Source organism: Erinaceus europaeus, chromosome 8 (genome assembly GCF_950295315.1).
Source record: "Erinaceus europaeus chromosome 8, mEriEur2.1, whole genome shotgun sequence".
Lineage (NCBI taxonomy): Eukaryota > Metazoa > Chordata > Mammalia > Eulipotyphla > Erinaceidae > Erinaceus > Erinaceus europaeus.
This window is the reverse complement of record NC_080169.1, coordinates 95154086-95168172: the sequence shown is the minus strand read 5'-3', so window position 1 is coordinate 95168172 and position 14087 is coordinate 95154086. Positions and strand designations below refer to the sequence as shown.

At 33.5% G+C, this 14087-nt stretch overlaps 1 protein-coding gene across 3 annotated transcripts in view; it reads left to right on the top strand.

The window, feature by feature from the left end:
• The window catches only part of POT1 (protection of telomeres 1), an 82459-nt gene that overhangs the window by 54413 nt on the left and 13959 nt on the right, over nucleotides 1–14087 (top strand). For all 3 annotated transcript variants that reach the window (XM_007538040.3, XM_060196517.1, XM_060196518.1), the window contains 5 exons: nucleotides 728–883; nucleotides 3924–4093; nucleotides 4646–4734; nucleotides 8061–8117; nucleotides 12257–12413. In XM_007538040.3, the coding sequence (XP_007538102.2) occupies nucleotides 728–883; nucleotides 3924–4093; nucleotides 4646–4734; nucleotides 8061–8117; nucleotides 12257–12413 (629 nt within the window). The remainder of the gene's footprint in view (nucleotides 1–727; nucleotides 884–3923; nucleotides 4094–4645; nucleotides 4735–8060; nucleotides 8118–12256; nucleotides 12414–14087) is intronic.

The following is a 14087-nucleotide window of genomic DNA, read 5'->3' as shown; positions in this document are numbered from 1 at the left end:
TGCCCTGAACACCATCAATAAAATGATATAACTACGAATTACTTAAAGTACTAACATTTGAAACAACCCAAATGAATAGTAATCATTTCTTTTTTTTAAATTTTTTTACTATCTTTATTGGATAGAGATAGCCAGAAATTGAGGAGAAGGGGGAAGTAGAGAGAGAGGGATAGAGAGACACCTGCACTTCACCACTTGTGAAGTTTTCCTTTGCAAGTGGCAACCAGGGGCTTGAACCCAGGTTCTTGGGCATTGTAACATGTGCGCCACCACCCGGCCCTAGTAATCAGTTCTATCAATGTGTTTGCATCTACATTATGATATGAATCCATTGACAGTTATGCTTTAGAAGAATAAGTTGCCTGAAAAATATTCAACAGTAAACTAAAAAATGAAAGCAAAGAATAATACTAAATTGCTAAATAATAAAAGGGAAACAAATCACACAGAATAAAAAAGATGAATTTAACATATATACATTAATAAGCCCATAAGCGTATTTTCTTTACATTTTCTGCATGACTTATAGACAACCAGTCCTTTAATAATAATAATAATAATAATAATAATACCTGCATCACATTTAAGTTTAGCATATATTTGCTAATACACTTAATTGCATTTTTGTATTGACTGTTAAATAACTAATTAGATAATTAAATAACTCATTTAATCAACACAGTTCTGCAAAAAGGTTGTTCAATTTTTCTCTCCCTGTTTTTGGCAGGTATGGGATGGCACTAGGACACCATTCCCGTCTTGGAGAGTCTCAATACAAGATCTTGTTCTTCAGGGGGATTTGAATCATGTCCACAAACTGCAGAATCTGACAATTGACATTGTGGTCTATGATAACCATGTCCAAGTGGCAAAAGCTCTGAAGGTAATGTTCTTTAGCTAACATGTGCTTTTATATTTTGAGGCTAAATCACATTTATCATTGATACCTACATTCTAGAAACTTCTAAATTGATCTTCCTTTAATTTTTAAGCCATAAGTATATATCTAAAATAAACTATTAAATTATTAGAGTTTGCACAAATTCCTTAAAATTAAAAACATCCTCAAAGTGTACATAATTATGGGATGGGTGGTTGTTCACCTGGCTGAGTTCACGTTAGAATGCATAATGCATCCCCTTGATACCTGGTTCTCTATCAAATAAAGATAGCTTAAAAATTTCAAATATATGCCAGTTTTTCTATGGAAATAGTAAAGAAAAAATTTATTGTGCTAGATGCACTGCTTTAATATTATTAAATATAATGTCTGAGGGTTGAGGAAGTTGACTTTTATGTGGGTATACATACAAATGTTCATGCCTAAAATAGTAGAGAAAATTTATTGATGCAGGTATATTTAGTGTCTTTACTCTGATTTTGTTAACATTGACGATTTTTTAAAATAAACAAATTCTGAAGTATTTTTTTTAGCAGTTTTGAATTATAAAGGTTTACATTTTGGATCCCATTTTCACTTTTTAGTACCCTTATTTTTTCCTCTGCTGCCTTTCTACATCTTTATGTTCATTCAGTTATCTTGATTTTCTTGTTTGAGTCCTGAATAACATTCAGCACAATACTTTTCATAGAATAAAGATGAAGTAAAAAGAAAAAAATATCTGCTGGTGAAGAAGGATTGAATCAATGAGTCCTGTGAATTTTGTTCATGTTTTTATTCATCTGCCTTTTTGTCTAGTTTATCCAACCCACCAGAGGGTGCTATGAGCACATACAATTAAAAACCATAATAAGATACTTGATTTTTCCCCCAAACATTATTATGACATTATATTCTTTATTTTTAGTGTTTTGGACAATTAAGAAATATTTTCTTTGTGTAATTGTATAACTGTGGGCTTTTATTTCATATTTAGTGATATCACATGTATTTATTCTGAGAAAATTCTGTATTACCATCTCATGTTAAGGAAACACCTAGGGTCTGATGACATTGATACAGGTGAAATCTTATCAGCACTTAAACACAACTGTTTATAATTGCATTTTTTACTGAAAAATGTAAAATATATGTATTTTCATTCCATAAGAATGGGGGGAAATGTGGATATTTTTTAAAACAAAGGAAGTGGTTCGTGCCATAGATATATCTAACACACTTTACAGTTTACCTTAGCCATAACATCTTTTCTAAGTCTTGCTTTCATCTAATTCCCTAAACATTTTATGCAAACACTGAAATTTCAAACCTGGTCTAGAAATTAGTGAGTTTCCAATCTTACATTATATGTTCACACATTTTTAAAAGAAAACAAAACAATTGTCATAATTATGTTTCTGCCTTCAGTGAACTAAGAGCTACAATTGGTTGTGTATGTGTGTATGCATACACGCATTGTATGTGTGATAAAATATGTATGATTAAATAATCAGTTCACAAGGAAAGTCTTGACAGTTTTGCATAATAATTTCTTCATAGATATATTTGCTTTCTTTTACTTTTAATATTTCTGTATTGGTATGAAGATCATTGACATAACAATTTAAATATATATGTATATTTATGTTTTGATTATGACTCACTGATATTTTTTTGCACATTACTGACAAGACTAAGCAATATTTGCCTGTAATAATACAGCATCTAGAATATTTCATAGCATATTTCACAAATTTTAAAAATGCAATGCTGCCTCCAGAAGGATTTTCTGGAAATAGCACTTACAAATGATTTTTTTTCCAGACCTTTAAATTTTGTTATGTTATGAACTGCAATAATAGAGAAGACAGTGTGATAAATTCACTTGTACCTACAGTCCAATTTAACATTTCACCATATTTTGTCACATTTATTTTAGGTAAATTTAATTTAAAAAATGCAACTGTACATGTTGAACTTTCCTTGTACCTCTGCTTATTTTTAATGTTTAGATCCCCATTAACTTTTACCCTAAGCTGGAGAGATATATATAAACCCATGTGAATATTATTCTTTTAAGATATATTTGAATTGCAGCTGTACTCACCCATTAGAGCAGGCCTGCTTGGCCATTGTGGTTCCACTGCGGTTACAGGATGGTGACAATTGTTCAGTGCAATTTCCCAGAAAATGCAACTCCACCAGAATGAATGAAATGTATTTCCCCATTCCATTCATCCCATCTTAAGTGAAGGCTAGTAAAAAAAAAAAAAAAAAAGATATATTTATGCTTATTCCTACAGTAATACAAGCTGGGGTTTTATCATTATAGTTTTATTCTGAAGTAGTCCAGAGACTGATTCCTATGTCTTCTCTACAACTTAGTCATCACAATTGAAGCTTCTTTATATTTAATTCCTCTGAAATGCCCTATATTCAAAATGCACGTGTAGCCTGTGGTAGCAGCATAATGGCTATGCTAGACTTCCGTGCCTGGGGGTGTTGCACCAAAGTAAAGGACTCTGGGGAAGAACGGTGAGGGAATGGGTGAAGAGAACCTCGATCCTGATGCATGATAATGTGAAAGGACCTGAGTTGTGGGTAAAAATGCTCTACAGAGAACTCTCACAGGGAGATAAGAAATTGTACGGGTGTGTATAATGTAAACTATTAACCCCTCAATAAAAGATGTAAAATTCTTTCATGTCTGAGGCTCTGGAGTTGTGGGTTCAATCCCCAGAATCACCATAAACTAGAACTAGATCGGGTCTCTGGTCTCTCTTTTATTTCTCTTAGTATCTCCCTTTTATTAAAAATAAATGAAGAAATAAGACACATGGATATATATGGATAAAAATGTTTAGATTTTGATCCTATATCCTTGAAGCTGATAGGTAGTACACACCAGTGTTATCATCCCAGTTATCCTTTCTGATTAACCACATCCATAAATTGACGTGTCATAGTAGTTGTTAAATAACTTGGATAGTAAGACTTATTTCATTTTTTCCTCTGTGTTCTAAACAATAAATGATTTTTGTAGGTTGGAAGCTTTATTAGGATTTATAGCCTCCATACAAAACTTCAGTCAGTGAATTCAGAGAACCAGGCCACATTGTTAGCCCTGGAGTTTCATCTCCATGGAGGTACCAGTTATGGTCGGGGAATCAGAGTCCTCCAAGAAACTAACTCTGATGTAGACCAGCTAAAAAAGTAAGCTATATATATATATAGCATTAAACTAATGTATAAGATAGGTTTTGGGGGGCTAGGGTGGGGAATCTGATAATTTCTCCTTGTAAATGATCTTCCTAATCTTTGTAATTACCTGTTTTTTAAATAAATGAACAAAATGAAGCAAATGCAGTGACCATGAGTTCCAAGGGCAAAATAGCAAAACTGTGGTTATAATCTCAAATTTCCAATAGTTACTTATGCTCTTATATTTACCTGTTGCTCTTTTCGCTCTTCTACCATTTACTGTATTTTCCAAGTAAAGCAACAGCAGTGGAAACTGGAGCTTAGCTAATGTTTGGAACACTTGATTAATATTTAGGATTTCAAATATATTTAATCCTGCCATGAAAAAAAAGTAATGACTTTCTAAAATGCCTGTACCTCATGAAAATAAGTAACAGATGTTTTAGCATACACATAGCCTTTTTTTGTACATTGTCAATGAATTCTTGGTTTCTATAGTTAAAGCTAAACTGATCTCATTGACTTTGAATTTCACAGTTTGAAATTCTATTCTTTCAACTTCAGGGTTTTAGAATCTGTAGATCTGACAGCCACTCAGTGTTCAGATGTGATCCTTCAATCAGAACTTGAAGACAGCTTTCCAACGGTTTCAAGTAAGGTTAGCTTATAATATTAGTACTCTTTAATATCATTTTATCTTTGACTTTTCCTCTTTCTCTTTTTCATTAAATGCGTGTTCATTGTTATGTGTGTGCTTAGCCAAGTGTGCCACTGCCTGGCCCCCATTGTGAAGGGACTCCCAGAATTACTGTCTGTCTCCTAGGCAAAAGTAAATATTATTCTTTTCTTAATTTGATGATAGCAATTTGAAATTTGGTGGTAGGAATTCATCTGTAGTACATGTGTGTGAGAGAGCATTTTTTTAATTTTAAAATGTTATTTTTGCTTCCAAGTTTTTAATAGTTCTTGCTGCTTTGTTTCAAACAGCCCAAATGCTTTTGAATCATGCATGGTTTAAAGGTATGCATGGTTCCCTGTCTTTATTAAATTAGTCAAGTCAAGTATCGGGTTGTCAGGAAAGCCATGATATAATTTTCTGTGTTTTTCTTTTTTTTTTATCTTTTTTTATTTTCCCTTTGTTGCCCTTGTTGAATTTTCTATTAAAAAATATGTCATGAGTTCCCTGAAAATCCAGTAGTTTCAAGATTTTTTTTTTATTTTTTTTTTTATTAATTAACAAAACCATAGGGTAGGAGGGGTACAGCTCCACACAATTCCCACCGCCCAATCTCCATATCCCACCCCCTCCCCCGATAGCTTTCCCATTCTCTATCCCTCTGGGAGCATGGACCCACTCCCAGTCTGCCTCTCTCTTTCCCTAGTAGGATGGGTCTCTGGGGAAGCTGAGCTCCAGGACACATTGGTGGTGTCTTCAATCCAGGGAAGTCTGGCTGGCAGACTTCAAGATTTTAATAAGCATCTGGTTTTATATTTATATTATTCATGATTATCTACTTGAATAGGTTATTAAGTCTAAATTCTATTTTAATTGTTGGTGTTGTGTTGTTTTCATGAGTGTTTTACTAGTCAGGCATATTTTTTCAGATAGAGACAGTCAGTGACAGAGACAGAGAGAGAGAGACCACACCATTGAAGCACCATTGGTAAGGGCTGGTTTAGAACCTGTTCTCATGCACAGCAAAGCAAGTACCTCCCTCTTGCCGTTACTGTCTAAATTTTAAAACTCAGTCTGGAAGTTATTTTTCCTTACCACTCTATCTTAATATCAACCTGTGCATTCTGGGACCTATATTCTAGGTTATGTCTCTCATGGTTTTTTTTTTTTTTTTTTTTTTTTACAATGTAACTCTACTTTTTCACAAATGCTTCCTCTCTCTTTAGCAGTAATGGTAAACATAAAAATTAACATGAGTGTTGTAGAAGTGCCTGCATTATTATCTAATTTTGACAGTACTCCTGTGATGTCGATTTTGTTTGTCTTAGAAAAGAAACAGAATTTAAGTAATAGGGGTCATTTAATTTGCTCAGCTTTCGTTAGTTGTTAACAGATGAAGAAGTCCCATCTTGAAATGATATTTTGTGGGCTTTTGTGCATATTTACAATTAATGTCCTCACTCTCATAAACCTGTCCACATTTCCTAGTACCTTAGTGATGGCATGTGAGTGTGATCTGTAATTTCTTCAGTCCCCAATAGGAGTCTCCTTTATTTCAATTGACAACCTTTCAGAGACATAATTTTTTGTAATTATTTTTGAAATCATTTCCTCTTTTCATAAAGAATTTGAAATTTCAAAAGTATAACTTGTCACAATAGAAAATAACATCCCCTTCACATGTCTTTACACCCTCTGAGGTAATGCTAACAGGTATGATTGTAAACCTTTGTACTTAAAAAAATAAACCTTTCTCTCTATTTAACACACAAACATAAAACCACAGTATGCCAGTTGCTTTCACTTTTTAGATTTATTTTCTTGAGATTATATTTCTTCATTAAGAACAAGACCAGAGCAATATATTGTGAAGTGTTATTGACCAAACTCAGTATCTTATTGTGCTACTATTTCATAAGCTACAGCAGTTCTTTTTTTTTTTTTTTTCAACTATAGAGTAAAGATCTCTTTCTGGACTATTTTATATTATTCAAACTTACATATTTTATTGTAAGTGTCTAAGATTATTGATTCAGCCTTGTTTCACTTAGTAGACAGATGCATAGCTCCTAGTTTACTAGCAAAGAATGCTTTAGTAGCATCCTCGAAAATGTTTTACCTACTTATTAATGAAAGAGCTACAGAGAGAATGCTAATACAGTGAGAGAGAGACCAGAGCACTGCTCAGGTGTGGTTTATGGTGGTACTGGGGATTGAACCTGGAACTCAGAACTTCAGGCATGAAAGTCTTTTTTTCACATAGCCATTATGCTGTTTCCTCAGCCCTAATAATAGAACTTTCATACCTAAAAGAAAGTCCTAAAATTGGGGTGGTTGGATCACAGTAAGCACATCTTTTATTTTTAATAGATGCTACCAGATTACATACCCAAAATTCCTTAGGATACATATGTAACTAATAGTGTAGACGAATGTCCTTTCCTAACACTATCGTTTGTGTTAAAGATTAACAATATATATGACCTATTACTATTTGGGAGATGTAAGATGATCCATTCTCTGAGGGCTTAGAAACTTGAAAGGTGTAATTCTAACCCCTTATAATTAATCCCTGCTTGAATTGTCTGCTTTTACCCTATCCATTACCTGGTTTTCTGATTGCTTCTTTACCATTTTTCTGTATGTGGGACTATACATGTGTATATTGCATATAATATTTTATTACTTATTAGCTTTAAGGTTCACTATTGTTTTCTTGCAGAATGACAGATACTAATAAAGTTCACTGAAGTTATACGTTGGCAGTTAAAAGTAATTATAAATGTGGTTTCTTTACATCTAAAGTAATTGTAAATTGTTTTTTTGTTTTTTCTGAGTTTTCTGTTTAATTCCATGGATATAGATTAGTCTTTTTGTTAATTCATGTTGTCTAGATTATGATAGTCTTGAAGCAAAATAGCATAATTCCTGCAAATTTTTCTTCTTTTTCAAGAAATTTTTCAAGAATTCAAGAATTTTTCAAGAATTTTTTCAAGAAATTTTTCTTCTTTTTTTGTATTTTATAGTCCATATTCATTGCATTTCTACTTGAGTGATAGAATCTACATGTCTGTTTTATAGTAGTCTCTGACATTTTAACTAGGATTACACTTAAGTTTTCAAACAAATTTGAAGAGAATTGATATCTTAATAATGACATATTCTGTCTATGGACATAGTAAATCTCACTCTTAGACTTGATTTTCTTCTGCTTTTTCCAGAAATGGTTTATAATTTTCAGTGCCACTTTACATTTTTAATGGATTTTAAAACTCTATTATTTGTTTTTCCTTTTCTTTATAGGTTCTGGCTCAGTTTCACTGTATGAGGTTGAAAGATGTCAACAACTGTCAGCAACAAGTAAGACCATGTTTATTTATTTTTTTTAATGAGTATAATAGTGAGCATAGTAAAATCTGTGGTGTGATGTACTACATTGAGCCTGGGACTTTGTGGTTTCATTGCATGTAAGTTCCATCCTCTACCATTTTACATGTTCCTAACCCTAAATTGTAGGAATTTAAAGAAATAAAGCTTTCTTTTTTCTTCTAATTTAATTTTTTTTCTTCATGCAGTTTTACTACATTGTTAAAGCTTTAAGTACAAGTATCACAATGGAACATAAATTCTCTCTTTTAATGAAAGACACAGTGACTCCATAGGTGGAACATTATTAAGAAATAATTTGTTCTTTGGAATGTATGTATACAGTAGTGATAAAAGAGCCTTTGAGAAATTATCTCTAAATGTGGGGAAATGTTCACTTTCCATGTACATTTTTTTTTTTGTAAACCATTAACCTCCCAATAAAGTAATAAAGAAAAATAATTTTAAGGAACAAAAAAATACATAATATTAACAATTCATCTCTGACTTCGTGATAATATAAATCTTGTATTTTTAATTAAACAAAACAACATTTTGTTTGTTCTATTCTTATAAGTATCTGTATCTCAATTCTTAATCATTTTGCAAATACTTTCAATTTATTCTAGTTATAATTCCTGTATACCTTTGTATAACCTCTAAAATGACGGCTTTTAGACCTTATAAATTAACTCTGTTAAAAGAAAATTCAATTCAGTAAGCTTTGCTTATACAAAGACATCTTAGAAACATTTATTTCAGAAGAAATGCAAAATTACTTATCTGGAAACAACATCAGAGAACACCTAAGTCTTCTGAAGAATTGGTATTCAGTATAGTAATTTTCTCAAGATTGTTAATACTGTGCATACATAGTATAGCAATATCCAGAACATTTATTATATATAAACAGTTATTTTCTTTATTAAAAACTATTGATATTTAAACTCATACTGTTCTGTATACTATTTATGTAATTTTATTGGGAGAGGAGGGCCTAGTGCTTTATAATACAGTTGCTGACACATGGGTACACTTTCTCAGCTCTCCATAATAGCTGTCTGCAAAACTCTCACCCCCAACTTTTCCACCATCATATATCAGAACCTCAACACACTCACCACCCTCTCTCCTTTCCTCTACTTTCCCAGTGTTCTTTGTTTTGGTGTAATAATCATATATACTTTATTTTCTACTCACAAATCTTAATTATTTGCTTCTAGGACAAACGATTTGTTTTTTCAATAAGATTGGCAGAATTAAAATTACTAAATTAAAGGGGGAAGAGAAGGCAGGGCCATATAAAAATATGGATATATATATATATATATATAGTAGCCAGCCCATATTTGTGGTTAGTAGTTAAAATACAGAAAATTATTATTCCACTCTTGTAAGGTTTGTAAGATTTATGTATCTGCTCCATCTTCGAAAACATAGCAAAGTACAAAAGATGAGTAAAGATTGTTACTTTAAACCAAGGATAGCAAAAAAAATAATAAATATTTAACCCTATAAATGATAAAAAAAAAAGACTTTCCCTATCTCCCCCTTTCACATAGCTAAGTAATTTTCTTTTTTTTTTATTTTTGAAAAAAGGAGACATTAACAAAATCATAGGATAAGAGGGGAACAACTCCACACATCCCCTCCCCTAATAGTTTTCCTATTCTCTATCCCTCTGGGAGTATGGACCCAAGGTCATTGTGGGATTCAGAAGGTGGAAGGTCTGGCTTCTATAATTGTGTCTCCCTGAACATGGGCATTGACTGGTGGATCCATACTCGCAGCCTGCTTCTCTCTTTCCCTAGTAGGGTGGGGCTCTGGGAAAACAGATTTCCAGGACACATTGGTGGGCTTGTCTGTCCAGGGAATTCTGGTCAGCATCATGCTAGCATCTGGAACCTGGTGGCTGAAAAGAGAGTTAACATACAAACAAATTGTTGAACAATCATGGACCTAAAGGCTGGTATAGTGCAGATGAAGTGTTGCGGGAGTCCTCCATTTTGTAGATAGCTAGTAGGCATATTTTAGTTATATTATAAAAGGGCTTTTTTTTCTCTGAGCCTGAAATTTGATATGCAGGTGGATCCAAGTTATTGTCTGGGGAGATGATGTCATGACTGGAAAGGGAACAGAAAGCTGGATCAGGGAAGAGAGTAGCTTCAAGGTCTAGGCCCAGCATGCCTGTTTGGGAATCTCAGAACTCCCCGAATAGGGCCCCAGCTGATGGGGTGGCCTGACAGTGACTAAAGAGTCATCATTAAAGTATGCCAGTCTCTTGCCCTTTTCCAACTTTTGCAGTCCTTGCTCTGATATGGTTAGCTTCGGAGTGAGTGAGAGAACTGTAATAGGAAGTAGGCGAGGAGGGTATCTAATTCTAAGTAGAAACTATTTCATTATGAACTTTATACTGACTCACTGCAGACTACTGTGCACTTTTGCTTTCAGGTATATATTTTGGCCTAATTTATGGATAGATGTGAACATATGCTCTATCTCACGGGACCTGGTCTATATCTAGGTTTGGGGACTTTGTTAGGAAGTGAACCACCTGGAATAGAATTAGAGAATGCTATGAAAGGAAAGGTCTCACCCGATTAATGAGGCTGAAGTCTGACGTCTCTACCTGACATCTCTGGACAAAGTCTGAAGTGAAACATGCCGAAGTGGTACTCATTGCGTTGATTAGGTTGGGATCGGCAGATGCAATATCATTTAGTATGAATTGAGTGAAGCATGCAGGAAAGTGAACTTTACTCTAGAGATTCCAGGACTGTGGGAAATAGAGCCTCTAAAGAGGAAGCAGGAGGTTCCTGCTCTCTTATATTCTGGTATATCTCCCTCTCTTCCTGTCTCTTGCTGTGTTTTTCTTTCTGTCTGAAAATCTTGTTCTGATTATTATAGTACAGTCATTGTCACATGTATATATATTCTCTTCCACCCTTCCTTATCCCCTCCATTCCCCCAGAGTTCCTTGCTTTGATGCAATACACCATATACCCAGTTTAATTTTCACTTATGTTTCTCCCTCCCTGTCCCTAATTTATATAGACCCCACTTATAAGTGAGATCATTAAGTGTCTGTCCTTTTCTCTTCAGCTTACTGCAGTTAAAGTAATGCCTTCCAGTTCCATCTAAGATTGCATTGCTGGTGGGGTTGTAAATTGATCATACCCTGCAAGCATTGCAGCTTTACTGCTTATCCCACCCCAGCAACTATGAAAAATAATAATAAAGATTTAAAAATATATATTTAAGTATTTTATAAGAGAAGGATTAAAAAAAGAAACCAGATCACTGCTAGTCTTTGGCATATATATGGTCCTTCCAGGGATTAAACCTTAGGTCTTTAAGCGCTCATGGTGTGAAGCACAAGGACCTGTGTAAGGATCCAGGTTTGAGCTCCTGGCTCCCCACCTGCAGGGTGGTCACTTCACAGGCAGTAAAGCAGGTCTGCAAGTGTTTATCTTTCTCTCCCCCTCTCTGTCTTTCCCTCCTCTCTCTATTTCTCTCTGCCCTATCCAACAACAACTGCAATGATAAGAATAACAAGAAGAACATCAAAATTGGAAAAATGGCTTCCAGAAGCAGTGGACTCAGAACAGGCACTGAACGATAACCCTGGAGGCAAATAAAGAAAGAAGCAAACAAACTTGCGTCCAATCTAATACCTTGGGTCTACAAGTCAGTCTGGAGATTTCTCAGAACACTGGAAATAGACCTACTGTATGACCCTGCAATTTCTCTTTTAGGGCTTTATGTAAAGAAAAGAAACATGCCTATCAGAAGAGATCTATGCATACCTGTGTTCACAGCAACACATTTGTAATCACCAAAACTTGAAAGCAGCCCATATGTTCAAAGACAGATGAGTGGCCAAATATATATATGTTTTTTTTTTTTTTTTACACAGTGGGATACTACTCAGGTGTCTAAAAATCTTGACCCAGAGTAATGAAGTCCTGGTGACAACATTAGAAAAAAGACAGCCCTTGTATTCATAGAGTTGACAAGTAATACACCTTAAACTATTGTAATTTTATTTTATCTATTTAATTCAGGAGAATTTATGTCATAGTATACCTATGATTCTTCTAAATTATTCTAATTTAATATAAAGTTCTTTGTAGTCCTTACAGATCATCAGTATTTGGAGAAAACTCCTATATGTGCTATTTTGAAACAGAAAGCTCCTCAGCAGTATCGCATCCGAGCAAAACTGAGGTCATATAAGCCCAGAAGACTCTTTCAGTCAGTTAAACTTTATTGTCCTAAATGCCGTTCACTGTAAGTATTTTCTATAGTATAGCAGAAGTTTCAATTTCATAACATTGTGTATATGTCTTTATGAATGTTAAGAAATTAATAACTTGTATGTTTTTTTATTTTTCTTTATTGGGGAATTGATGGCCTACAGTCAACAGTAGAATAAAATACATTAATTTCTACATGTGTGACATTTCTCAGTTTTCCACATAATAATTCAAACCCACAAGGACCATCTCTGTCTTCCAGGGCCTGACCCTCCCTCCCACCCCAGAGTCTTACTTTTGTGTAATACACCAATCGTAACTTGTATATTTTATTTTGAAAGAGTAGTGCTTTTTTTTAAGGGAAAATACTAGATTCTTAAAAAAAAAAAAAACCATGTAAATCCATATATATATATATATATAATATATATATATATATATTTTTTTTACAAGAGCACTGATCAGCTTTGGCTTATGATAATGCACAGGACTGAATCTGGGACTTGGAACCTCACACATTACCATCTGTTTGCATAACCATTATGCTATCTATATCCCCCTAAATCCATGATTTTAAATAGTGGCAATAATAAAAATTTCTATTTATAGTAATTGATAAATGCAAATAATAGTAAAATGTGAAAATATATGGGGGAGCTTTCTTAAAAATTTAATTACTTGTGAGATAGAAAGCAGAGCAGTATTTTAGCATATGCAGTGCTGGGTGTTGAACTAGTGACTTTACACTGCAAGACTTACAGCTTTATTGCTTGTCACCACCCCAGCAACTATAAAAAATGTTTTAAATATTTTTTAAATATTTAAGTATTTTATAAGAGAAGGATAAAAAAAGGAAACCAGATCACTGCTAGTATCTGACATATAGTCCTGCCAGGGATTAAACCTTGGGTCTCAGGAGTATTGGGAATGCAAGTCCTGTTCTGTAATTCTAAGCTATCTTCCCAGCTCCATTAAAAAAAAAAAAAAAAAAAAAACCTCTATAGGATATATGCCTAGGAAAGGAATTACTGAGTCCTAAGGTCCATTTCTAGCCTTGTAAGGGTTCTCTACCTGCTAATGCTCATGTCCAGCAAAGAAGCAATTACAGAAGCCAGACCTCCCACCTTCTAAACACCATAATGTTGGATCTATACTCCCAGAGGGATAAAGAATAGGGAACCTTATAATGTAGGGGATGGAATACAGAACTCTGGTGGTGGAAATTATATGGAATTGTACCCCTTTTATCCCACAGTCTTGTCAGTCATTATTAATAAAAAAATTCACAAAGTAAACTTATTAAATAAAATTCTTAACTAAACAATAACTGATTAATTTTTTCTGATTAAACAATATGGAAATTTTTGTCATAAATATGTTTTACTGACTAACAACTATTATAGTAGATACAGATTGTTATCATACGCTGAGAATTTCTCAGTTTCTTAGAGTCTTAATTTTAAATATAAATTGTTTTATAAATGTATTAATATATATGAGATTGCAATGATTATATACTTATTAGTAAGCTCAATACACATTCTGAACATTGTTTTTAATTATTTTTATACAATTTATTTTCCCCTAAGAATATAAAATCCCTAGTAACTAGTAATAGGCAGTAGTAATAGTAATCCCTAGTAACTAGTAATAGGTAAGATCAATGTATATATTTGATACCATTAATCAAGTTTTCACTAGCTACCAT